General features: G+C 39.6%; 1 protein-coding gene across 1 annotated transcript in view; it reads right to left on the reverse strand.

Annotated features, from left to right (window-relative positions):
- The window catches only part of LOC124798499 (U11/U12 small nuclear ribonucleoprotein 25 kDa protein-like), a 53,771-nt gene extending 29,677 nt beyond the window's left edge, over positions 1-24,094 (reverse strand). The window contains exon 1 of the mRNA XM_047261937.1: positions 23,748-24,094. Coding sequence (XP_047117893.1) covers positions 23,748-23,987 — 240 coding nt within the window. The 5' untranslated portion in view covers positions 23,988-24,094. The remainder of the gene's footprint in view (positions 1-23,747) is intronic.
- Positions 24,095-27,436: the final 3,342 nt, after the last annotated feature.

Genomic DNA, 27,436 nt, shown 5'->3' on the forward strand with positions numbered 1-27,436 from the left:
TTTTGCTTTTGTTGATGTTCATCTTATATCCTCCTTTCAAGACACTGTCCATTCCGTTCAACAGCTCTTCCAAGTCCTTTGCTGTCTCTGACAGAATTACAATGTCATCGGCGAACCTCAAAGTTTTTATTTCTTCTCCATGGATTTTAATACCTACCCCGAATTTTTCTTTTGTTTCTTTTACTGCTTGCTCAATATACAGATTGAACAACATCGGGGAGAGGCTACAACCCTGTCTCACTCCCTTCCCAATCAGTACTTCCTTTTCATGTCCCTCGACTCTTATAACTGCCATCGGGTTTCTGTACAAATTGTAAATAGCATTTTCCTCCCTGTATTTTACACCTGCCACCTTCAGAATCTGAAAGAGAGTATTTTTTGTTCAGAATCACTAATACTATGATCCCTCTAAGCATGTACCTTTCCTCCTGTATCCGACACACTGAGGCAGGAGCACATGCCCTGTCTTGCATCCTGACCTGCCACAAGACATTGTGCCCTTCCCTCTATACATCTGATTTTCCATCTTAGTCCTATTTGGTACAGGTCCAGAATGGGGTGAAAGAGTGACTTGTATGCAATCTCCTTTGAGATTGATGGCATTTTCCCAGAATTTTACTAATAAACTGGAGTCTACCAACTGCTTTATCCACAACAGAATCTATATGATCATTCCATTTCATATCCCTACAAACTGTTATGACCAAATATTTGTAGGAGTTGGCAGAACCAACTCGGAGTCATTGACAGACAAGTTCTCGGAGTATTGTACCATGTCATAATATAAAAATCTTTACTGGAGAAACCAACATTTCAGCCACAGTTACAGTGGCCTCCTCCTGGACCTACTGATGTGATTTCGTTGTGAGGAGTCAATTTTATTTTGTAACTGCTGTTCACTGAGCATGACATCACATTATAATTTTGTGTAAGGTCATAGCTGTGATTGGTCATTTGAAGTAGAGGAGCAGGAACTTTAATATAATAGGTTGCTGCAGTGGACTGAGTACATATCTGCTGTTGTTTATTGCTTCTTGCACAGTATGCTATGACTCAGTGAATGAGACGTAGGCTCTAGTTTTCCTCCTGCCGGACGCATGCCATACAGCAACAGTTACTTGCAGGTAGTGCTCACGTCACATTTTGTTGGTGTGGCTGTTGGACTCTGAGGGCTGGCAGCCAGGATGGAGCAAGCTTGTATCGATCCTTGATGTTCATGTTGGTGGGGTGATTTATTATTTCTATGGCTGCACCAAGGAAATTGAGTTTAACAAAATGCACGTACTGCCTAAGCAGCCAGCTCTGACAAAGCACACGACCAAAAAAACTGTAGAAAAGTAAAACAAGGGTCATTAAGTGTAGTCCACATAAATTAGGCAGTGCTGGGAGACTCAGTGTGGGACTTGAGACACTAAAATATAAGTGACAATGGCAGAGATAGAGGGGCTATAAAATACAAACTGGCAGTAGTATGAAATAATATTCTGAAAAAGAGAAACTTGTTTTGATCTAATACAGAATTTTTTTTTTAATGTTACTGTAGAGCATAGCCTTACCTGGAAACAAAATGTTGATATGAAATAAGCAGAGATAAGAAGAGATTAGATGTCTTTGAAATGTAGTGCTGCTGAAGATCATGTAACTAATGAAGAGGTACTGCATTAAATTGGCTGAAACTCAACAAAAGTAATGAATCGGTTGAAAGGATACATCCTGAAATATCTGGGAATTGTTAATTCGATAACAGAGGAAAGATTCAGGGGTAAAAACTGTAGAGGGAAGCCAACTTCAAGTGGATGTACACTGCAGAACTTGTGCAGAATGGGCGAGTCTTGCCCACAATAGCCTAGCATTTGCATGACACCAATCCTTTGTACTGCAAGTCATGGTAACATGCCACATACCTTATCATGATTTTTGAACTGGGGATTCTCATTGCAGATACAGATGGATGTTTATGTGAGAACTGTTATTAGTCTAACCCAAAAAGCTGGGCCCTCATGCCTGCAGTTAAAAGAGAAGAGAAATAACATACATTCAATCAGAACTGTTTCTTGCTCTCATCAAAAATCGTGAGAGAAGGTCTGAAGACCTGTTAGCTGGATTACACAAGGGTCAAACAGATTCTGAAATTAAGACTATAAGGCATACCCAGGAGCAAAAATACACTCAGATCACAATTCAGTAATGATTAAGACTAGACTGAAATTCAAAAGATTTGTCCCAAAGAATTAATGTGTAAAGAAGTGGGATAGTGAAATACTGAGGAATGATGCGATGTATAAGTTGTCCCATTCTGTACAGAATGTGAAAATTAATACAACAACATGCAGTTCAAATGAAGAGGAATTGACTTCTTTAAAATGGGCAATCACAAAAACTGAATTGACATCTATAGATACAAGGGAGGTAAATGTGAAGAAATCCTAGGTAATGGAAGAAATACTTCAATTGATCAACAAAAGGAGCAGGTATAAAAATTTTCAATGGCTACAGCAAAAATGTGAAGAAATGGAAAAAGAAATGGTTGTCAGCATTGATTCAGCTTATATTTAAACACTGTTTTAAATGTAAAGGATTATGTATGCAATTCATTTGCAGGCCTCCAGTCCTGCATTAGTCCATTTAAGTTCTCAGCGTGCAATGCGAGAGGACTCACTGTCCTCCCCTTGTTTCCACTCAATACTTAGACAGAAGACAACCTTTTTGATGTATAAACACTTTATTTCATATTAATTTACAGGTGCTATTCAGCAATACCTAACAAGTGCACAAGATGCCTGCGAGCTCAGCCCTGGGCTGGACGAGACATATGTCTGCTCGCTGCAGAGTCTACGACCTACCTTCTGGCCGCTTACAACAGTCGACCACTTCCACACACACAGTTACAATGTTTCCTGACGGGGAGCAGATTATATCACACAGTCTGACCTGTCCAGTTTTCAGACTGCCACTAGATGGTTCATACAGCAGCAAGTGAGTTATGGAATTCAAAATACTCCCACTCTAAGATGAGTCTCCTCATTTTACAAACAGACATAAATTTAACCAACAACAAGGTTCAAACCAAGGAAAACAACAAAAATAATACTAGACACAAAATCAGGGCACATGAATATGAAATTCATTAACTTTTGGTTGCACAGACCAACACACATTGCTCTCACACTGATGAGAGACGTGAAGGATACTAACCTTAAACACAAAAGCAACAAAATATTACTATTACACTGCGTATGAAATGTATGAAGCCACTACTGACAACAGCCAGTCCACAAAAGAAACATGCACAGCTTCTCAAGCCGACTTTATTAATTAAGGATTTGTTCCTGTAAATCGCAATTTAGCAATGGGCCTTTATAATGTACCACCACACAAATATAAGGGTACACTTGACTGATTCACAGCTTAGGCAGGGGACACAGTTTTGCTACAGACCTCTTACCCTGCCCATAAGCAGTTTTCACCATCAGCACATGCACATGATTATCAAGTCCCTGAAACAGCTGCTCGACAACACCCAGCCTCCAAACCAAGTGAGGCAAGTTATCTTCCTTGACCAAGACATGATCACCTATCTGGGGTTGCAATGCTCCTTCAGATTTCCATTTACTGCGTTTCTGCAGTTGGTGCAGGTACTCACTGGACCACTTACTCCAAAAAGACTGATGCACCTTTTGTACAAGTTGCCACCTGTGCAAACTTTTGGCAGGAATCTCAAGGATGGAGGGTTTGGAATGGGCACAAAGTGGCTGTCCAATGAGGAAATGCCCAGGAGTGAGAACAGACGGAGAATTTACGTTGTCAGAGAGAGCACACACAACGGCCCTGAATTTAGGCATGCTTCTATCTGAGTTAATACCATAGCTAGTACTCCGAAGGTCAGTACTGTACTGCCATGGACATGACTTCATACATTTGACTCCTGCTTCCCACAGTCCACCAAAGTGAGGAGCATGAGGTGGAGTAAAATTCCAACTGATACCGTCTGAGGTCGGAAAGTTCACCAAACCTTCAATTGTAGAATCGTCACAGAAAAAAGTTGAAGGTCAGTGTGTGCATCTACAAATGTAGTACCTTTATCACTAAACATGTGAGAAGGCTTTCCTCTTCTCGCAATGAGTTTCCTGTGGGTAGCCAGAAAGCTGGTTACTAAGTCAGTAACTAACTATAGATGGATGACTTTGGTTGCTATACAAATGAATACGGTAATATAGGCCTTGGTAGTAACGTTACTCCATCTTCCACCATGCTTCACATTAACAGGGCATGCAGAATTTATTCCATAGTGCTGGAAAGGGCGAGACTTGTTTACTCTCGATGCTGGTAGTTGACCCATGAGTTGAACTGCAGTCTATGACTTGAACCTAACGCACTTCAAACATTTCCCAATAACTCCTTTGACTGTGTTGCTCCCATTGGGAATCGAAAACACCTACACAACATGTTCAACAAAAGCTGTGACCCAGCGTGCTACAGATTTTCAGGTTCATAAATGATGAGAATTTCTGTCAGATGATGCTTAGATGGTATGATAATAGGATGTCGCTCATCATATGGTATGTCAGCATTCATTAACGTCCCTCCCACCCGTAGAATACCTTCTGTATCGACAAATGGATGAAAATCTGATAATTTGCTGTTATGTGGCATAGAAGAATTGGCCATTAACAAAGTGATCTCATTACCATACTCACCATGTTTAACTATGCCAAAGACCTTTTTGACGGTGTTTTGGCATTCTTGTAGGCTGCGTGGACCAGTTATCCTGTACGCTTGCCGCAGTCTAGTGTTGTTAACAAACCTCAGTGCATAAGCCAAAAACCTGTACGTTTCCTTGAATGAGGAATATTTACACAGCGATTCATCATCAAGCTCAATAACTGACACCAAAGATACTTGCACACACCTTCTTTCATGCACATCTTCTACCACATGGGAAGAACAACTGCTGCAGCCCAGGTCATAGTTGGATGGCCATGAAAGGCCAGACTATCATTGCACAAGTGACCTCAAATGTGCTGGACTAATGCCATGCCATGTGACTGTCTTCTGATTTGATATGTCTCCAGATGGGATCTGAACTCAGTTCCTGAATTTCAGAGATTCTGTTGGCAACAAAAGTTTTCTGGTGACTAGAGCTACATTGCAGCCAGAACTACTGTGGAGTCCATCCACAGTTAGATATCACTGTTGTTTACAGAATCTAAGGCATTTGCCACCTTATGAGCGAGTCAAGCAAGAAGCAGAACACCATGTAATTCCAGTCATGGAAGAGATTGCAGTTTGACAGGAGTTACATGAGATTTGGCTGCAGCCAATGAGACTACAACCTCGTTGCAAAGAACACATCTGATGTATACACAAACACCATACGCCAACTGTGAAGCATGACAAGAACCACAAACTTTGAGTTTAGGGCCATTCCGTGCCAAGTGGTCTAATATCAAGAAATGTTCCCACATGACCATCATGGATTTTGATGAAATTTTGTTATGAACATTCACACATGTTCTCAATGAACACTGGTAAAGCTTCGGTTTCATAAATTCAATACTTGCAGAGATATAGTCACTTGTTTGAAACCATAGCACAGCTTCCAATAGTGCATCCTTGAATTTTCAGCAAATTTGAGATGAGATATCTTTGTTAGTATTTTCATGAAAGAAACAAAACATGGCCATCTTACACAACTTTTAGAGCTCTTTAAAGTAAAATATTAAGAAAAGGATTTCTGAGCAATTTTCATATAGATAATTTGAAGCAAAGTTGGGCGAAAAAATTGCTGTTTAAAAAAAAAATGCAAACTTTAGTTTTTTATATCTCCAAAAGTAATTGTGGGATGTACATAAAATGTTGCACACCATAACTCACCAACACAAGGTCTTAGAATATAAAATTTCATTCTCCTATTGCTTTCCATTATTTCACAAATCTAGGGTGAAGTTGACGATTTTTCAAAAAGTGCTAAAAATTGGTATTTTTAGTGAAATTTTTCATAAAAGTGTTTTCTCCAAACTCTTCTAAACTATGGTCATTAGAAAGAGCATATTCGAAACTACCTAGAAAAGTGGATTTGGTTTTGCAATGCAAGCATATAAGGCCCTAAAAAGTAGCATCATCAAAGAGGCACACTGGAAGTTTGAACACATTTTTCTGGCACTCAAATTATACCTGAAACCTTTTATTATGCCTAATAAATGTTTATTAGTGCCTTGCATAACTGAAACAAAAAGATCTGGTAAATAGGCAATGAGACTGTCAGAAAAACTTGAAAACTATGAGAAGTAGCCCTTCTGCTTTTATCGTAAGTGTTCATCTGCATAAAACTCTTCTCATTTGTAAAAAAGAGAGATCATAAAGAATTCAATGAATAATAGCTTCATATTTTTTGTACTTCTCAAAATTGTAAATATTAACAAGTGGAAAACGAAGACCTAATTTTTGGTTTCAATTGTATAAAACATTTTTCCAAAAAAGAATCTTTTTGCTTGAATCATGCATCAAGTGATGTAAATTTACCAATCAATATTACAGGTTAATACCTAGGTGTTGTAACCTGCGAATTTTTGTCTTAAAGTTATTAGGGAAACACGTGAAATTGGTTGATTAAACATCTAAGACTTTTAATTTTGTATTTAATCACACTTAAATGTAGCCTACTACCTTGGTAAATACGTAACCACTAGTTTCACAGAGAACATTCACAAGATTCACTGTATATACAAAATATAATGGCAACAATTACTTTAACAATCAGATTGTTTCATTATTGTGAGCCTTGTTTGAACAATCAGTATTTCAGTGGTGTGTTTGCAGCATAGTGAGTGGGTTCTCTTGACTGAGTGTGGCTCGTTAAGTGATTTGTAAGACCATCAAAGTTTGTAATCTAATTTACAAAAAATTGTTTTAATTGTGTCTTTTATAGCATATATCTCTTATTAGATTTTTTTCATTGGTATTATACATTGTGTACAATTTCATTCAGTAGCAATTGTCTGAAATTTAAGCAGATTATAATTTGCACTTAGAGGCCAAATTCATTATTTAGTTACTGACGAGAGATGGATGCAGAAGGGAACAGCATACCTTTCTGCTCAATTGGGCAAGGAGATAGTGGAACAAAGTGTCATGTCACTTTCTATGCCAAAAAAGCTGCTTTAAAATGGTTTGCGGATTTTAGTGATGAGGAAAAAGAGTTGTTGGTCTGACGTTCAGAAGCAAAGCTGGACAATACCTCTCAAGTTTGCCTACACCATGAAGCCCTGTTATTGACACAATAGGAGAGGTTACAAAAAAATGGTTCAATCCCTTTGGGAAGGTGAATCATAATGTTAAGGCAGGAATTCGCACTCTTGATACTGAAACAGCTAATAAGGCTTCTGATATGTTGAAGAAGCAGCTTGTTAATAACATAAAGCCAGGTCAGAAAATTTGTCCGGATTGCAGGACTACCTTAAATAAACACTTGGACAAAGCTTTATCAGCCTCATCATCACATTCTGATGAGGACTTGACACAAAAAGAAGAATTAAATAGTAGCTTATTGTATATCGGTATTTCACCCCTGAAGAGAACAGTAAGCTACAGAGATAAGCCCCAGTATGTGAAGAAGAAAATTCAAAAGGCTCAAAATGTGATTAAAAACAGAATTGTAAATGCAATGGGAGTAAACCGACAAATTGAAGATGCTAGTGAAATTAAGGAATGTGGAAACTGTGCTGACTATGCACATTTGCTGACTGAACTGAAAGCCAAGATGCAGAATGCAATTCATAAAGAACAGATGCAAATTTTAACCTTGGCACCTGTAAGTTGGACAGTCAGACAAACAGCAGCTCAGTTCGGCGTGTTCGAAAGAATGGTGAATAATGCTTGGAAGCTTAAGGCAGAGAAGGGCATTCTGGCACTTCCCGAAAATAGGCAAAGCAGGAAATTACCAGCAGAAGTTGCTAGTAGAGTGCGAAATTTTTTTGAAGATGATGAGTATAGCAGGGTGTGCCCTGGAAAAAAATATAGTATTTCAGTTAGAATTTTAGATAGAAAGGCATACATGCAGAAAAGATTGTTTCTTTGCAATTTACGGGAAATGTATGTTAACTATAAGAATATAAATGGCCCAGACATAGGGTTCTCAAAGTTTTGTGAATTTAGACCCAAATGGTGTGTAACAGAAGGATCAGCTGGAATGCATGCAGTTTGCGTCTTTGCAATCCCCCAAAATGTTAAGCTTATGCTTAGCGGAGCTGGTATACGTGAAAATTATAAGGAAATCCTCAGCAAGGCAGTTTGCAGTTTGAATTCTAAAACAGTGCATGCTACATCGCTGTGAAAGGTGTCCTGGGCCCGAAGCTATAGCATCTGAAATTACCAGCTTCTTCAGAAATGCTTTCCTTGCCATTGCCAGTCTACATTTTATATCCTCTCTACTTCGACCATCATCAGTTATTTTGCTCCCCACATAGCAAAACTCCTTTACTACTTTAAGTGTCTCATTTCCTAATCTAATTCCCTCAGATATCACCCGACTTAATTCGACTACATTCCATGATCCTCGTTTTGCTTTTGTTGATGTTCATCTTATATCCTCCTTTCAAGACACTGTCCATTCCGTTCAACTGCTCTTCCAAGTCCATTGCTGTCTCTGACAGAATTACAATGTCATCGGCGAACCTCAAAGTTTTTATTTCTTCTCCATGGATTTTAATACCTACTCCAAATTTTTCTTTTGTTTCCTTTACTGCTTGCTCAATCTAATGATTGAATAACATCGGGGAGAGGCTACAACCCTGTCTCACTCCCTTCCCAACCACTGTTTCCCTTTCATGCCCCTCAACTCTTATAACTGCCATTTGGTTTCTATACAATTTGTAAATAGCCTTTCGCTCCCTGTATTTTACCCCTGCCAGCTTCAGAATTTGCAAGAGAGTATTCCAGTCAACATTGTCAAAAGCTTTCTCTAAGTCTACAAATGCTAGAAACGTAGGATTGCCTTTCCTTAATCTAGTTTCTAAAGTAAGTCGTAGGGTCAGTATTGCCTCACGTGTTCCAACATTTCTACGGAATCCAAACTGATCTTCCCCAAGGTCGGCTTCTACTAGTTTTTCCATTTGTCTGTAAAGAATTCGTGTTAGCATTTTGCAGCCGTGACTTATTACACTGATAGTTCGGTAATTTTCACACCTGTCAACACCTGCTTTCTTTGGGATTGGAATTATTATATTCTTCCTGAAGTCTGAGGGTATTTTGCCTGTCTCATACATCTTGCTCACCATATGGTAGAGTTTTATCAGGACTGGCTCTCCCAAGGCCGTCAGTAGTTCTAATGGAATGTTGTCTACTCCTGGGGCCTTGTTTCGACTCAGGTCTTTCAGTGCTCTGTCAAACTATTCACGCAGTATCATATCTCCTATTTCATCTTCATCTACATCCTCTACCATTTCCATAATATTGTCCTCAAGTACGTCACCCTTGTATAGGCCCTCTATACATTCCTTCCACCTTTCTCCTTTCCCCTCCGTCAGTAGTTCTAATAGAATGTTGTCTACTCCTGGGGCCTTGTTTCGACTCAGGTCTTTCAGTGCTCTGTCAAACTATTCACGCAGTATCATATCTCCTATTTCATCTTCATCTACATCCTCTACCATTTCCATAATATTGTCCTCAAGTACGTCACCCTTGTATAGACCCTCTATACACTCCTTCCACCTTTCTCCTTTCCCCTCTTTGCTTAGAACTGGGTTTCCATCTGAGCTCTTAATATTCATACAAGTGGTTCTCTTTAATTTCACTGTAAGTAGTATCTATCTTACCCCTAGTGAGATAAGCCTCTACATCCTTACATGTATCCTCTAGCCACCCCTGCTTAGCCATTTTGCACTTCCTGTCAATCTCATTTTTGAGACATTTGTATTCCTTTTTACTCACGTCATTTACTGCATTTTTATATTTTCTCCTTTCATCAATTAAATTCTATATTTCTTCTGTTACCCAAGGATTTCAACTAGCCCACATCTTTTTACCTACTTGATCCTTTGCTGCCTTCACTACTTCATCCCTCAGAGCTACCCATTCTTCTTCTACTGTATTTCTTTCCCCCATTCCTGCCATTAGTTCCCTTTCGCTCTCCCTGAAACTCTGTACAACCTCTGGTTTAGTCAGTTTATCCAGGTCCCATCTCCTTAAAATCCCACCTTTTTGCAGTTTCTTCAGTTTTAACCGACAGTTCATAACCAATAGATTGTGGTCAGATTCCACATCTGCCCCTGGTAATGTCTTACAATTTAAAACCTGGTTCCTAAATCTCTGTCTTACCATTATATAATCTATCTGAAATCTGTCAGTATCTCCAGGCTTCTTCCACGTATACAACCTTCTTTTATGATTCTTGAACCAAGTGTTAGCTATGATTAAGTTGTGCTCTGTGCAAAATTCTACCAGGCAGCTTCCTCTTTCATTTCTTAGCCCCAATCCATATTCACCTACTACATTTCCTTCTCTCCCTTTTCCTACTACTGAATTCCAGTCACCCATGACTATTAAATTTTCGTCTCCCTTCACTACCTGAATAATTTCTTTTATTTCGTCATACATTTCTTCAATTTCTTCGTCATCTGCAGAGCTAGTTGGCATATAAACTTGTGCTACTGTAGTAGGCATTGGCTTCGTGTCCATCTTGGCCACACTAATGCGTTCACTATGCTGTTTGTAGTAGCTTACCCGCATTCCAATTTTTTTATTCATTATTATACCTACTCCTGCATTACCACTATTTGACTTTGTATTTATAACCCTGTATTCGCCTGACCAAAAGTCTTGTTCCTCCTGCCACCGAACTTCACTAATTCCCACTATATCTAACTTTAACCTATCCATTTCCCTTTTTAAGTTTTCTAACCTACCTGCCCGATTAAGGAATCTGACATTCCACGATCCAATCCGTAGAACGCCAGTTTTGTTTCTCCTGATAACGATGTCCTCTTGAGTAGTCCCAGCCCGGAGATCCAAATGGGGGACTATTTTACCTCCAGAATATTTTACCCAAGAGGACGCCATAATCATTAACCATACAGTAAAGCTGCATGCCCTCAGGAAAAATTACAGCTGTAGTTTCCCCTTGCTTTCAACCGTTCGCAGTACCACCACAGCGAGGCTGTTTTGGTTAGTGTTACAAGGCCAGATCAGTCAGTCATCCAGACTGTTGCCCTTGCAACTACTGAAAAGGCTGCTGCCCCTCTTCAGGAACCACGCATTTGTCTGGTCTCTCAACAGATACCCCTCCGTTTTGGTTGCACCTACGGTACGGCTATCTGTATCGCTGAGGCACGCAACCCTCCCCACCAACGGCAAGGTCCATGGTTCATGGGGGGAAGTTATTGAAGGTGCAAAAAATAAAATATGGAGTCTGTCATGCCATCATTACATTGCCAAGCATCAAAGCTTGCATCTTAAAGGCCTTAAATGTTATCTGAAAGACGAAGAGCTTGTTGTCCTAATGGATTTTGCAGAAAATTATTCTTTTATCATTCAGGATGCTGTGCAAGGCTTCCACTGGGACAATAGTCAAGCAACAATTCATCCATTTGTTATCTACTTTCGTCAAAATGAGAAAGTAGAATCTTTAAGTTTTTGCATTATCAGTGATTGTTTGCAGCATGACACTATTACTGTTCACATTTTTATCAAGGAGCTCATCAAATATATAAAAGCACGGTTTGCACAGATATCCCACATTCATTATTTCAGTGATGGCTCCAGTGCAAATATAAAAACTTCAAGAATTTCCTAAATTTTGCTATCATAAGAGTGATTTTGGAATGACAGCCAAATGGAATTTTTTTGCTACTAGTCACGGGAAATCACCTTGTGATGGGATTGGAGGTACAACAAAGCGGTGACAGGAGGAGCAAACTTGCAACGGCCACTTAATGGACAAATTCTTACTCCCCTAGATCTGTTTCACTTCCGCTCTGAAAACATTAATGGAATTAAATTTGTTTTCATCAGTAAAGATGAAATTGAAAAAAATATTGTGTCACAAGAAGAGAGGTTTAAACTTGGACTAACTGTAGCAGGCAGCAGAGAAAATCATCACTTTTTACCAATTGATGAAACAACAATTCAGGTTAGCAGAGTTTCAAATGATTGTTCATCTTTTCTAGCTAAAATGGGTCATGGTAATGAAGGAGGCATATTAATGTCTGCTCTCCAACCAGGACAATATGTAGCATACATCTATGAAAACGTGTGGTGGATTGAGAATATCTGTGAGACCTCCACAGAGCAAAGGGATGCATTGGCTCAAATGGCTCTGAGCACTATGGGACTTAACATCTATGGTCATCAGTCCCCTAGAACTTAGAACTACTTAAACCTAACTAACCTAAGGACATCACACACATCCATGCCCAAGGCAGAATTCGAACCTGCGACCGTAGCGGTCACGCGGTTCCAGACTGACGCGCCTAGAACCGCACGGCCACACCGGCCGGCAAAGGGATGCATTAATAAACTTTATGCACCCACATGGTCCAGCAAATTCATTTTATTGGCCATGAAGAAGTGAGAAGTGCTGGGTTCCGGAACACCACATTATTGCAGTTATTCCAGCTCCATCAGTAAATTCGTCTGGCCGGCAATACACCATTCCTCTTGATATTCATCAGAAAATTAATGTAGCATATCAAAAATTGAAATAGGTTAAAGTGCCTTCTAATTTTACACAGGGCACTTAAATAATTTTACTATCAGGCTTGGGAACCTGTGTAAAGAAACCTTTATCAGGCTTGGGATCCTGTGGTAAAGAAACCCACCCGTGGCTGTTGTTGCTAAGCTATTGGGTGTGGCCCCTATGGCAATGGGAATGCTGGTTTTCTCAGGTGAAATTAAACTAGCAGTGGTTAAGCCACCATGGACCATAGCAACTCATTTATACACTTCTTTTCCATCAGTAAGCTGGTGTTGTTCATTAAACAGGCAACTAATAATTAGATGATTATGCAAATAAATTTTACGATTTACATTCATTCTTAATAATAATAGTGTGTGTGTGTGTGTGTGTGTGTGTGTGTGTGTGTGTGTGTGTGAGAGAGAGAGAGAGAGAGAGAGAGAGAGAGAGAGAGAGAGAGAGAGGGGGGGGTGGGGGGGGGGGGGAGGTGACAATTAAGAAATAACATTGTTTCTATTTTTATTCTTTTGTTATTGGGACTTAAGCTAGGTCCTATTCATCATCAGGATTTCTTATTTCACTTTTCCCAGACATTAATAAACATGTATAAGGCAAAATAAAAGATTTCAGGTATAATTTGAGTGCCAGAAAAATGTGTTCAAACTTCCAGTGCGCCTCTTTGATGATGCTACTTTTTAGGGCCTTATATGCTTGCATTGCAAAACCAAATCCAATTTTCTAGATAATTTAGAATATGCTCTTTCTAATGACCATAGTTTAGAAGAGTTTGGAGAAAATACTTTTTGAAAAATTTGACTAAAAATACCCACTTTTAGCACTTTTTGAAAAATCGTCAACTTTACCCTAGATTTGTGACATAATGGAAAGCAATAGGAGAATGAAATTTTATATTCTAAGACCTTGTGTTGGTGAGTTATGGTGTGCAAAGTTTCATGTACATCCCACAATTACTTTTGGAGATATAAAGAACTAAAGTTCGCATTTTTTTAAACAGCTATTTTTTCACCCAACTTTGCTTCAAATTATCTATATGAAAACTGCTCAGAAATCCTTTTCTTAATATTTTACTTTAAAGAGCCCTAAAAGTTGTATAAGATGGCCATGTTTTGTTTCTTTCATGCAAATACTTACAGAGATATATCATCTCAAAGTTGCTGAAAATTCAAGGACGCACTATAGAAAGCTGTGCTATGGTCTTAAACAAGTGACTGTATCTCCGAAAGTATTGAATTTCTTAAACTGAAACTTTACCAGTGTTCATTGAGAACATGTGTGAATGTTCATACAAAATTTCATCAAAATCCATGAGGTTCTTGTGGGAGCCTCTAGACCACTTGGCATGGAATGACCCTTTAATGTGTTGAGGACACGGAATGATCTTCCTTCTGATTGAAATATCATTAAGGGAAAGTAGTTGCATGTAGAGGACATTCGATTCATCAATTAGGTTGGACAGTCGAACTTCATCCCAATCAAAGGTTAGCACTGAAAGACTGGACGCAAAAGCCCTAGTGAGCCAAAAATTGATGCTATCGTAGACAGACCATTATGCCTGGTAAACTTTGAGCACTGTCGTCTCTCTTCAGCTGCATGTGAAACTGGAATGTGTCAGAGCCAGGGTGCCATAATATTCCTAACATTTTTATGGTTTATTCACCAGCAAAATTACAAGGCAAAGGAGTTTGTCTGTCCTGCAATGGAATTTTTGCCATAACCTTGTCACTACTGGAATATCATTTCCTCAGTGGAAAATCCCCAGAAGCAGATAGTTGAGTCAGCTGGGTTTGAAGTTCCTGAGTTTCAGCTCCTGTAGCTAATGCACCTAAGAAGTCTTACACATAAAAGCTACACAACAGCATTTGCGATGCCACTGGAACCCTGTCTTGATTTTCCAAGGCCAAATGTTGGTGACATCTAGTCACAAGAAAAGCAGCAGAAGTGGTTCCATAAGTGACTAGACAATATATATTCTTGCATTGGTTCTGATGGTGATTCCTGCCACAGGATGGAGAGACACTTGGCGATACATTTTTGTTATGTCAGCTGACAGAGCCACATAAAGGATCAAAATTTTATTATAATGGAAAATAAATCTGCCTGGACCATGGGAGCAACCTTCAACATTTCATTGAGAGACACTCCATTAGAAGTGGCAGCAGAGCCATCAATCACTACTCTTAACTTACTAGTGGAGCTGCATTCCTTGAAGACAGCATGATGTCAAAGGTAAAACCTTGGACCAACAATATCCTGAGAATTAAGAAACCTCCATGTGTCCTACATCAACATACTCATGCATGAAAGCAGCATACTCCCTCCTCAAGTTCGGCTGCCTCATAAATTTCCTCTCAAGATGCTCTAGCCTCCGAGAGGCCTGTTCTTGTGATTCACCTAAGGGTTTACAGTAAGGTTTTATTGGCAGTCGTATCACATATCTCCCATCTTCATCTCGAGTTGTGGGGTGCTGAAAGTGAGCCTCACATATTTTATCCTGCTTACTCATCATTTTGGTAGACAGTTCCTCTAGCTCCCAAAACCTTTGCAGTTTGGCATCGAAAGTGTCGCCTCTATCAAAGCATGAGGTCACTATACAATGAGGCATGTTGCATGAAGCTGAAGGAATCCTAGCAGACAAAATCTACCAGAATTTAGTTTCAATCAGTGTTATATGATTTTGTTTCTCTAGTCTTTCCCTCAAAACAGCATCGAAGAAAACGGCAAGAATTACATCTACTGTGGTAGACTTGCTGAACTCATTATCATTCGCCAGATGAACCTTCCTCACATGCTTAGTTTGATATGAGTTACTGGCATTTCCTTGTGGTTCCCTTGAGGTGATGTCCCTGAATCTGATCAATCAAGAGCCTGACATTTTATTTCCAAAAATATCTATTAGTTGATTTAATGTGGTGAACGTGAACCCAGAAATTTTTACGTCCCACTCATGCCAGCCTGTGAGTGGCATAAAACAGCCAAAATTGCTTCAGAAAGAATCACTCCCTGAAGTGGAATGTCAGGTTTAAGAGCTCCTAAGGCCTTCAAATAGCTACACACAGGATTAATTAATTGCCTATAATCGGTTGCCATGCTGTGGCTGACTGTACGCAGAGCTAACAAAGCCTTTACATGCCTGGCTGCAATTATGTTTCGATTATCATACCTCTGCATGATAATTCCCGAAGCAATTCATAGATTTCCTGATGTTGTAGGTACATGTTGCGAAAAGTTCCTTGCTTCACCTCGTAAAGAGGAGTTTAGGTAATGAAATCTCTGTATGTCATCAGTTGAATTACTGTTCATAACGAGACTTAAAAAGGCATCTCTGTAAGATGACCACTTAGGGTACTCCCCTTCAGAATTTGGCAAATTAATGACAGGTATTTTTAAAGTACTGGCACTGCTTGTAAGAATCAATTCCATAGGCTGTAGCATAGCATGTCCCTTGATTAAACCCCTGACAATCGATTCAATCAAGTCCATGAATCCTCAAATTCTTCCCTATCCTTGCTGTGATCAACAGATTCATCTTCAATTTACAACTGACCTTGACATGACTCAAAATCAGTCTGCTTAATTTTGCCTCTAGTATTTCAACATTAGCACTATCTGCATTCTGCAAAAATGTACGTGTGCTAGAGCGGCCTTTGCAACCCCTCTCTGACTAATTTTGTTTTCTCAATGGAATCTATTTCAGGAATGGGCAGATGGTAACAGGAAGCCAACTGTTGCACTTACCAGGTTGTAGCAGCAGCACAGGACAGTATGAACTGGAACAGCAGCAGCATCATGAGTGCTGGCTTGTCAGGAGCTGCAGTCTCTGATAGCCCAAAGTTTCGGCAAGAGCAAGAGGTGACGTCACAGCTGATAATGGCACTGTCCGTGTCTTTACTTCTCGCATGCAGAGCTCAAAAGACATCAGACATCAGCAAAAAATGTCTCCGGTCACTTGTGCTAAGGCTTTTGTTATCAGTGTTACAAACAGGCCTTGGAACACTGGGTAGCACTTACTGAAGAAACCGGAATGTGTGCAACACACACAGTTAGCTTCTCGCAGTATTTCATGCATTCACAAATACTGGTACAAGCACATGGATGAACATAACTATTCCATGTGCTGACAGTATCCGGCCCACAGGACCAAAAAATGTAAGCAATTCACTTGCAGGCCTCTGGTCCTGAATGTACTAAGTTTTGAGTGTTTAGTGCAAGAGGACTCACTGTCCTCCCCTTGATCCCACTCACAATAATTAGATCAAAGACAATCTTTTTGCTATATAAACACTTTATTCCATATTACCTTACAGGTGCTATTCAGCAATATCTAACAAGTGCATCAAGTGCCCACGAGCTGTGGCTCTGGGCTGGATGGGACATTCGTCTGCTCACTGCAGAGTCTCCGGGCTACCTGCTAGCCGCTTACAACAGCCGAACAGCTTACCTGCATGCACGAAGGACCTGGGAAGTCCACTTCCACACACACAGTTACAATGTTTCCCAAAAGGGAGCAGATTGTAATGGACAGTCTGACTCACCCAGGTGGCTCTTTCAGTGGCAAGTGAGTTATGGAACTCAACAGATTAATTAACAACAACTTTTGCTGTATTCCTGTTACCTTCTGCCAAGCTTCTCTGTTCAAAGCATCCTCCTTGTGCAGACCATTATTCTGTTGACATGGTCTGAACAAGAAAGATTTCTTCAGCATCAGCTTCAACAAATGTCCATACCAGTTTAATGAGTTTTCTTTCAATTCTCTCTGTGTCATCTGTCCTCATTTTGATCATTAGTCCTTTTCTCAATTTTTTACACTTTGATGCTCCTTCATAAACAATCAATTAATACAGCTAACAACTGTCTTTTGAGCTCAGCATTTAATATCCATGGGTATGAGCACTGACTTCAAAAAAGCTTTTGACACTGTGAATTGGATGCTACTCTTTAGAGTTACAAAGAAAATAGGACTCTTCTGGAGTGACAGAAGAATGATTAATAAATTGAATCAGAACCAATGCACAAAAATGCACCTCAGTAATGCAGAGGAATAGGCCATTTAGAAAAGTAATTACACAAGCATGCCCCTATACTATGTCTATATTCGTTTAAGATGTTCATTGAGGAAGCTATTTAGATCATGAAGGACATGACAAACAAATGAACAGAATGTTGCAAGTCCTATCAACACTCTTCAACTATGGAACTTAAAAATGAACAAATGTAAAACAAAAGTAATGATTGTAAGAAGAAGAGTGGGAGAAATTGAAAACAATATAAAAATTGATGATGTCAGAACTGAGTGTGTGGAACAATTTTGTTATGTGGTAGTATAACCACAGACGACAATAGAGAAGAATGGCACTGGGAAAGAAGGCATTTATGACAAAGAAAATCATTAACAATCAAACATATGAATATAGATGTTAGAAAATTACTTGCAAAATTTTATGGTGTAGCTGCTCTCTGGAAGTGAAATTTGGGGTGAATGGAAATGTCCGATTCCACCCATCTGCTTTGACCCGTGTAGTAATGAAGCCGTGGTAGGTGACATCACTATGGCGTGATATTTTTGAGTTGATTGTGTTTTTTTGTAGATGTCATGTTGTTGTATTTCATGGTGCCCTCTGGTGGTGGATGCGGACACGCAGAGTTTAACATGTGGTATTGGGTTCATTTGAGTTTTGGTTGTCAACAGAAACCTCCGATCTTACTCGTCGGCTTTGACCTGTGACGTAAGCGTGTTGTGGTGTGTGACGCATTACGGCGCGGAGTTTGGTTTGTGATTGTGGCGTGTTTGTAGATGTCGTGGGGGTGTTTGTCGTGCCCTCTGGTGGTGTGTTCATGGTTTACGTTTGTTTGGTTTGTTGGGGTCAGTTTGCTGTTGCTCAGCAAGGGAAGTGTTCGATCCTAATTTATGGGATCGGGAGTTACTGTAGATCTATGTAGGTCAAGGGAAGTGTCTGATTCTGGATAAGAATGTGTTTTTTGGTATTTGGTCAGTTTCGTGATGTTGATTTTTTTCGTCATTCTGCGTGGTTTTGTATGGCGGTCGGTGGCTACATTTGTGTATATTTAGTTTCTCCCCACCCAAAAACCCCCAATTTCCCACGCTTGTCCCGTTAGAGTCATTAGGCTTTTTGTGAAATCTGTGTATTTCAGTGTTTATGATACGTATGCGATGTTTTTATATCCGCCATATTGGAATTGTCGTTTATGGTCGTTTCCGCCATATTTGTGACGTCATGGGTCAAAGCCGACGGGTAAGATCGGACGCTTCTGTATTTCCGTGTTAATGTGGTTTAGAGCTTTGGTATTTGGGTTTTTCAGTTTCTGGGGTTTCGGTTCCACTTTTCGGAGTTGTAGTTGGTTTTTTGGTATCAACAGCTGCGGTTGAGCTACATAGGTCATGGGAAGCATCCGAAAACACTTTCAGGACTGCAGGTGTGGTTTATTGGCATTGATAGTTGCAGTTGGGCTATGTAGGTCAGGGAAATGTCCGATTCCTGTGGTTTTTTTGGTGTAGCAGAATGTTGTAATTTAAATTTTTTTGATATTATTTATTTTAGAATGGTGTAGTTTTTTAACGTATATCTAGCTTGTCCCCACCCTAAGCCAACAATTTTACGCAGTTGTCCTGTTTCATCTTATTTTTGGAGTAAGATGTTACCCTGTCATTTCTGTTGGTGTGTGACGTCATTGTTGCCATATTGTATATACTGAAACTAGCCATTTCTGCCATACTGATGATGCCAAGGGTCAAAGCAGATGGGTGGAATCAAGGAATTGACTTGAAGCTGCTGAAATGTGGATATGGCAGAAAATGACAAGAAAGAGCTGGATGTAAAAAAAAAATCTGGAAGTCTTAAGGGAAATCAACTCAGAGATAAGATTATTTCAGGAAATGGAAAAGAGAAAAATTAAATTTATTGGACACATCATTAGACACACCTTCACCACTAATATTCTTGGAGGAAAAGTGTCAGAAAAGAAAGGAACAGGATGGTCTAGGGTGAAGCATTTGGAACCCACTGAGAACAGGATAAGATGTGACTATTAGAAGGAACTAAACCGAGCAGCAAACAACAGAAGAGCCTTTAGAATACGTATGTGTATAGCCACAAGCACCAGCATATGCCAAATTCAACAATTAACCTAACAACTCATTTCTTACTGTTGAAGGAAATGTTCGAGGGCTACGCCAGCAGGCAGGCAACTACCAGCAAGGCCAACCAAACTGCAGACTACAGGAGAACTACCATAGAAAATGTGCCTTATCTACAAAAAGCAGGTCTCTTTACATGGAGAGAAGTCAACCCTCCTAAGAGAGTAAACCCTGATATAAAATCCTGGTTCTCCAGTTTAGGGATTGGATCAATGAGTGGGATTATGCAAGTGTCCGATTCCACCATAAACCATGACGTCATCTATATGGCGGAAACGGCTACTCAAAGTGTCTCCAATATGGCGCCTATGGTGTCACTACATACACAATGCAAACATGAAAGTACGTATAAATAAGATAACTAATGGGACAACTGCAGGAAATCGGGGTTTTGGGACAAGCTAAATATAACAGTAAAAAAACACACCACAATCCAAAAACACACAAAATGACGAACAAAAAACAATAATAACAAAAATCTACAGGAATCGCACACTTCCCTTAACGAACAAAAAACAATAATCACAAAAATCTACAGGGATCGCACACTTCCCTTGACCTATATAGGTCAACCGCAACTGACAAAGCCAAAACAGCGACACATACAGCAAAAACTACGAAAATTGGAATGAGATATTTCCCCTGACCACAGCTGACGATACCAAAACACCAATACCTACATGTAAAACTACAAAAATTGGAATCTGTCATTTCCCTTGACCTATATAGGTCAACCGTAACTATTGATACAAAAAATTCAGCACCTACAACTACGAAAAACAAAAATAAAACCACAACACATCAAAAAGTAAAACATCCCTACATAAATTAAAACACATTCAATACACAATAAATACACAAAACATTACAACTCAAGAAAAATAGACAAAAAAATTACTTATCACCAACTAATTTCAGCACTGCAAAGTAGAGTGGGGACACACACACACACACACACACACACACACACACACACACACACACACACACACACCGCTTCTGTTGACCCCAATGAGCAGCACTCCACTATCGGAAATAACTTTTGGAAGCTTGAGAATTTAAAGCGACGCTTCAAAACAACCATTGGTGAAATTAAAAAGGGAGGGCATCAAGATTAAGAATCAATGGGAATTCCACTGATAGGGGAAAAGAGTACACTGAAGGCGTCTTGGAGGGAGACAACTCTTCTGATGATGTAACAAAGGAAAAGGTTGGAGCCGATATGAAAAACAGAGGATCTAGTATAACAGTCACATTTTAACAGAGCTTTAGAAGGCTTGTGATTAAACAAGGCAGAATGGATGGACAAGATTCTTCTGAATTTCTAAAATCATTGGGTAAAGTGGCAAAAAATAGCTTTCAAGTTAGTGCATAAAATCTATGAGTTTGGAGACATACCACCAGGCTTTTGGGAAAATACTGACCCTGCAATCCTAAAAATACCACAGGAAGATAAGTGTGAAAACTAACACTCAATGAGCTTAACATCTCATGCATCCAAGTTGTAGACAAGAATAATACACAGAAAGGAAAATTAAAATCAGGGAGCTGTTCCATAAGGATCAGTTTGACTTTAGCAAAGGTAATGGTACCCTAGAGTTAGTTCTGACATTTCTATTGGCAGTGGAATCAAGACTTCAGAGAAATCAAACTCATAGGATTTGTTGAACCAGGATAATCATTCAACAGCATAAAATGGTGCAAAATGTTCAACATTCCCAAAAAAATAGTTATAATGTATAGGGAAATACAGGTGATATTAAGTACGTTTAAGAACCATGAGGGGAAAAATAAGAACGGCAAACAAAGAAAAACGTGGACACTATGGGAGAAAGCTCAGTGTGTAGTCTGGCTCACAGAGACGAAGTCTGATGTCCTAGGACAATGAAATTTTTAGACAATATGGAAGGGAACCACCATCTCGACCAACCCCTCAGACTTGACACAAATCATTTATGGAAAAGGTAGTTTTTCGATAAATGAGATGTCATCATGAACAAAGTACAGTAGACACCTACAAAGAACCCAATAAAATCAATGCATATGGAGCTTAGAGGCTTATGCCTACAAGATGCAGATGCTTCAGGCACTAAATCTGAGTGACAAACATCAGCACAAACTACTTGTAATAGATGTACTAGCCAAGACTGACACAAACGAGACCCTTTGAGAATGATTTTTCTCTCCAATAAGTCAACTTTGCAAACTGTACCATCATAATATATGGGGATCTGTGAGCTTATGTTAGCCATGAAATGGAAAGACAATTCAAAGTTCAATGTGTGGTGCAGACAGGCACACAATTGCATCATTTGTCCATTCTTTTTCAGGAAGTCTCCCGTCAACAGTAATGTTTACCTGGATATGTCACAACAGTATGCTGTGTCACAACTGGAACACATGTAACCTGGGGCATCACAGCACTGGTCCCCAAATTTCTATTAATTTCAGGATGAAAAGTTTCCAGATGGACTTGTTCCTATGGGGTTTTGTAAAGGATTTACCGAAACAGGGTCATGGACAAATAGAAATTGAAGACAAGCATTCACAATGCATTTCAAGGCGTTGCCATTGAATTCCTAGAGTATAGGCTACATCGAGAAAAACTGGATGCCAGCTGGAAACTGTCCTTAAGACTTGGCATGAATTGTGGTTTACTAGTCTCATAACATACAGACGGAGATATCATGATGTTACAAACATTCAGGAGTGATTAAAAAGTGTAAATGTATCAGTTTGAGGTAGAAGACACTGAACCTCTTCTCCTGCATGCTCTTTGGTTTCTATATTTTGGCAGGAAGTATTATGGATCAAAACAGAAAAATCCAGTAAATAAGACCTCTAAAATGAGTATCTTAAAAGCTATGAGGAACTGTTCACCTCTGCTACAGTGAAACAAAACCTCTCCGACTGAACAAGTGCTTGTAGCTCTTAATATATGCACTTTCGGGCTACGCTCACTAGACGACATTTTCTCGTTTTTCATCCATATTACCTCATCCCAAGATATTTAAAGCAAAGGGCTTGCAGCAGACGAGGTCCTTTGTCAATGGTATCAGAATAATATTACAATAACTTTTAGTTCTGGACTCGAGTCCCTTGCCTCTGATACATTTACCGTTCTCCATAATTCCGTAAGACCTGCATCATCATGGAATCACCCTGTACAACAAATCATTTGATTCAGAGACACGAGACAAATTGTGCAGTAAAAAATCAAAAACAGAGACCACGTAATTCTAATATCTCAGTCCTAATAATTCTTCACGTTATAAAAATCTCTAATACAACGTCACACCTGGTAGAATTATCTGTTCGCCCTAAGTGGATTCAACTAAATAGTAGCATTCCTCTAACAATCTTCTGCAGCATTAATTTTTTCGATGATTTTGTTTCATATTACGAACATTTCTGCCCATTAATTTATTGAATTCTCGTTAATTCTCTTGTCATGTGATGTGGCTGAAATCATTCTCCTCAGGTAATTTTTTTCTGCTGTGTAATAAAATAAGAATTTCGTAAATGTATAGGTAAGGAACACTTAGGACTGCATCTGAAGTGAGTTGCAATTTGTTTCCTGTTCTGGAGGTATGAGGTAATCTATTGTATAGCATCACCCTTAATTCCATATTTTCCAGTACGACTACGTGTCTCAAACAACTAAGTTATTTTGTCACATGCAATTTCTTAAATTTATGGTCACCATGTACTTTCAGCACAATGACCGAAATGACGCGTTTAAACATCAGAATGAATCCATGCAACGTAACATGAATCCGCTAATAAAGAAAAATACTGCTACAAAAGTGCGTAACTGTCTTATCATCCGAAATGACAACTTTGCTACAGAACAGGAAAAACGCGCCATCCAAACACTTCCAATAGCAATGACATGTTATTACTAACCACAACTGGTACCGTAGTTTCATTATGCCTGTCGATAAACACTGTAATTGACTGTCCTTGTTGTAGCGCAATTTGCGAATTAACCTCTTCCAAAGTCACATTCTTGGGCAAATCGCACATTAATGGATCTTCCATTAAAATGTCATTTAACGTCTTCGCAGTAACGGCGGCCAAATCATCCTCTGCAGACTGTTCACCCATATAATCTTTAGGGCTCTTTTCGTAATTTGCGTTTTCCATGAACACTAACTGACACTCATAACAAACCAACTAGACCACTTCTCGCGCCAAATTCTCATACATACACGCAAAAATTTGCTTGTAAACAATGAAGTTGGAATTAAATATCGAACTGAAATCGAATATAGTCGATATATCAAAGAAGTCGATCCCTTTATTCCAACTATTTTAAAACCTATATCCCTCTTTTTTGACTGTAGTACATCGATACAGAGATTTAATGATAATAATACTAATTATGTTTTTGGCTCATTTCCCCCCTTGGAGCCGGTCTCTGCTGCGGCTACAAATCGTTGCAATTAAGTGCCAATGCGTGTACTGATCCAACGCAACGATCTGTCTGCGCAGACATCGGCGCAGATGTCTGTACATGCAAAAGATCGCTGCAAATTTGGTGTGTTCACACGACACAAACCCCAATCTACTACTCGCCTGCCATCTGTCGGTGTAGAAAAGAAATATCAGTAGCAAGCGACTACGCTCCCCGTAAAAGTCAAAAATTTAATTCAGTTATTGTGAAATATAGAAATGGAGGAAGTTCTGTTATGGTCTGTGTTCGCAACTTGTGTTGCAAAAAAACATTCAGACCAACCGCAAGAAACAGAGAATGCGGTCAAAATGGTGTAAACAGTGGCTGCCAAAGCGAAAGTAGTTTTCTCACGTAAATTTACTGCGAGAGTTGCACGGCGAACCTAACGACTGGCGAAATTATTTGCGGATGGATGTGAAACTTATAATTATCTCTTAAAGCTTGTAACCACTCATATTATGAGAAAACACACTTGTGTGGCAGAACTGCCAGAAAATATTAATATCTTTGCTTTTTTGTACTTCGTTTTACTCACGTTGGTTGTTGACTAGTTGGTGTGAGACATTCGTCATGACTATTACCGTGATTGCCGAAAACTATTTCTTTGTGTTTTGATTTATCTTGTGCCAATAAAAATATTACATAGTGAAAGTAAATGGTGTTTTCTGTGTTATAAGTATAACACTCGCCATACTGGTACCACACGTTGGGCTGAGGCTATCCTCATCGCAGACATTACGGCCGACACTGTAGCTAACGCTTTTGTCCACAATCGGCTTCCTCGTTTGGTTGCCCTACTTCACTTACCACAGACCAGGGGAGACAGTTCGAATCTAATCTGTTTAACCGCCTCTGTCAATTGTGTGCTATCAACAAATTCAGAACTACAGCCTATCACCCGCAATTTAACGGCCTAATAGAACGATGGCACTGTACCCTGTAGGTCGCTCTAATGTGGACTGAGGCACTCCCCTGGGTCCTTTTAGGATTGAGGACGGTTTTCAAAGAAGACCTTAAAGCGTCAGTTGCTGAGATGGTATAAGGGGAAAACCTCGCACTTCCAGTGGATTTTCTTGATGATCCTCCTCTACTTCCCGAGGATCAACTTCCCGAGTTGGTACGACAGGTTCGACAGTATATCACCAAGTTACGTTTTCTGCAACCTCGATCGCATGCTACCCCTCCGGTTTTCATTCACCCACACCTCAGTTCTTGTAACTATGTGATGCTTAGAGAAGACGCCGTGCGTCCACCCCTTGCTCCACCCTACACTGGCCCAAACCGGGCCCTGTCACACTCTGAAAATACTTATACGATCCTTTTTAAGAACAAACCATCTGTCGTGTTCATTGAGCGCTTGCAACCAGCATGGATCCTTAACGACACTGACATATACGATAATAAATTTGTTTTGCAGGAAACTTCAGAGGCCTGTCCTCTCCCTTCTCCACAAGCTAATCAAGCACTCTCTGCGAGTCAAGGACCCCCTCTTCTATACTTCGCGCCTCCGAGTGCCAGCAGTAATGAACGGTGCTTCAAGTGAACTTGAATGACTATGATGTGGACTCTATAAAAATACAACTTGTGGACACTTTTCTTTTTTTTATTTGAAATTCAAAACAGTTCTGTGCCATCTGACCAGAAAGATATTAAGCTATTACAGTGCTTCAATGTGGCTCCTGGTACTTCACAAAATGACATTTCAGCCTATGTAGACTCCAATAATGTTTTATTTATAAGAGTAACCCCCCCCCCCTTCTCCTTCATCTTCTCCGAATCCTCCTACCCCTATTGCTATCACCTGTGCTGGCTGCACCGTACGGCCACCTCTCAGACTTCAAGATTACGTCATGCCTTAAATGTTTACCTTCCCTTTATCACTTACTCCTCATCACTGCTCCTATGCGCTCCTCGGGGGGGGGGGGGGGGGTTTGTGGCAGAACTGTCAGAAAATATTAATATCTTTGCTGTTTTATACTTCGTTTTACTCACTTTGGTTGTTGACTAGTTGGTGTGAGACATTCGTCATGACTGTTACCGTGATTGTCGAAAACTATTTCTTTGTGTTTTGATTTATCTTGTGCCAATAAAAATATTACACAGTGAAAGTAAATGGTGTTTTCTGTGTTGTAAGTATAACACACGCCATATTTGTATGAGAAGGGCAATTTCTCCTCATGAACAGCTAGCGGTAACATTAAGATTCTTAGCAACAGGAAGGAGCTACAAGTATTTGGAATTTTCAACTGCAATATCGAAACAAGCGTTGACTGAAATAATACCCAACACATGTGAAGCTATTTACACTGTCTTGAAGGATGAGTTCTTTTTATAACAGCAGTTAATTTTCTATTATGTTTTCACACAAATATATTCTTTTGAATAAATTTTTGATAAATGTATGTGAAGTATATTGTTTTACATTACGTCATGTTCCATTTCCTCACACATTGACACTCCAATTTCATCTTCAATTGTACTCCTACGTGGTCTTGGCGTTTCTTGATCACTAAGAAAGCCAATCAGATCAAAATACCATAACGTTGGCTGGTATACTTGATCTACTACTACACCAGATCTTCTAGATTTCTGAACTTCGGATAACTCTTTTCGGTAAACAGTTCGAAACGAATTTATTTTTTTATTACTGTTTCTCTGTTTGCCAAGGCGTCAACTGCCCGCAATTTTTCAATTGGAGCATTGTATGCTGCTGTCTTTTTGTCTCGGTTACTATATTCTTTACTTTTAATCTTCCACAAACATGGGTGGTTTCTATATATTTCAATGAATTCAATTACAAACTCTCAAGAACACTGACGAATATCAGCCATTTTAATGCCCTGTGCGCACAAATACAAACACTAGACTGAGCAACCAGCTGTTTCGCGCCAGATTTGTGGCGATTCCTGTCCACACACTCCAACTTGTCTGCGCCGATGTGGTTTGAACCCACAAATTTGAGAGGTTTCACTCCAACTCCAACTTCCAGGTTTGCACACATCTCAGGTTGGTGCAAATCTTCTGTCCACATGCAGATGTGATATGCGCAGACATTCGAGCAGATAGATCGTTACGTGTGGATGGGCCTTTAGTGTTGGCTTCGATCGTAGATCCCGATTTTCTTTCTTGAGTGAGTCAA

The sequence above is a fragment of the Schistocerca piceifrons genome, chromosome 5 (genome assembly GCF_021461385.2).
Source record: "Schistocerca piceifrons isolate TAMUIC-IGC-003096 chromosome 5, iqSchPice1.1, whole genome shotgun sequence".
Lineage (NCBI taxonomy): Eukaryota > Metazoa > Arthropoda > Insecta > Orthoptera > Acrididae > Schistocerca > Schistocerca piceifrons.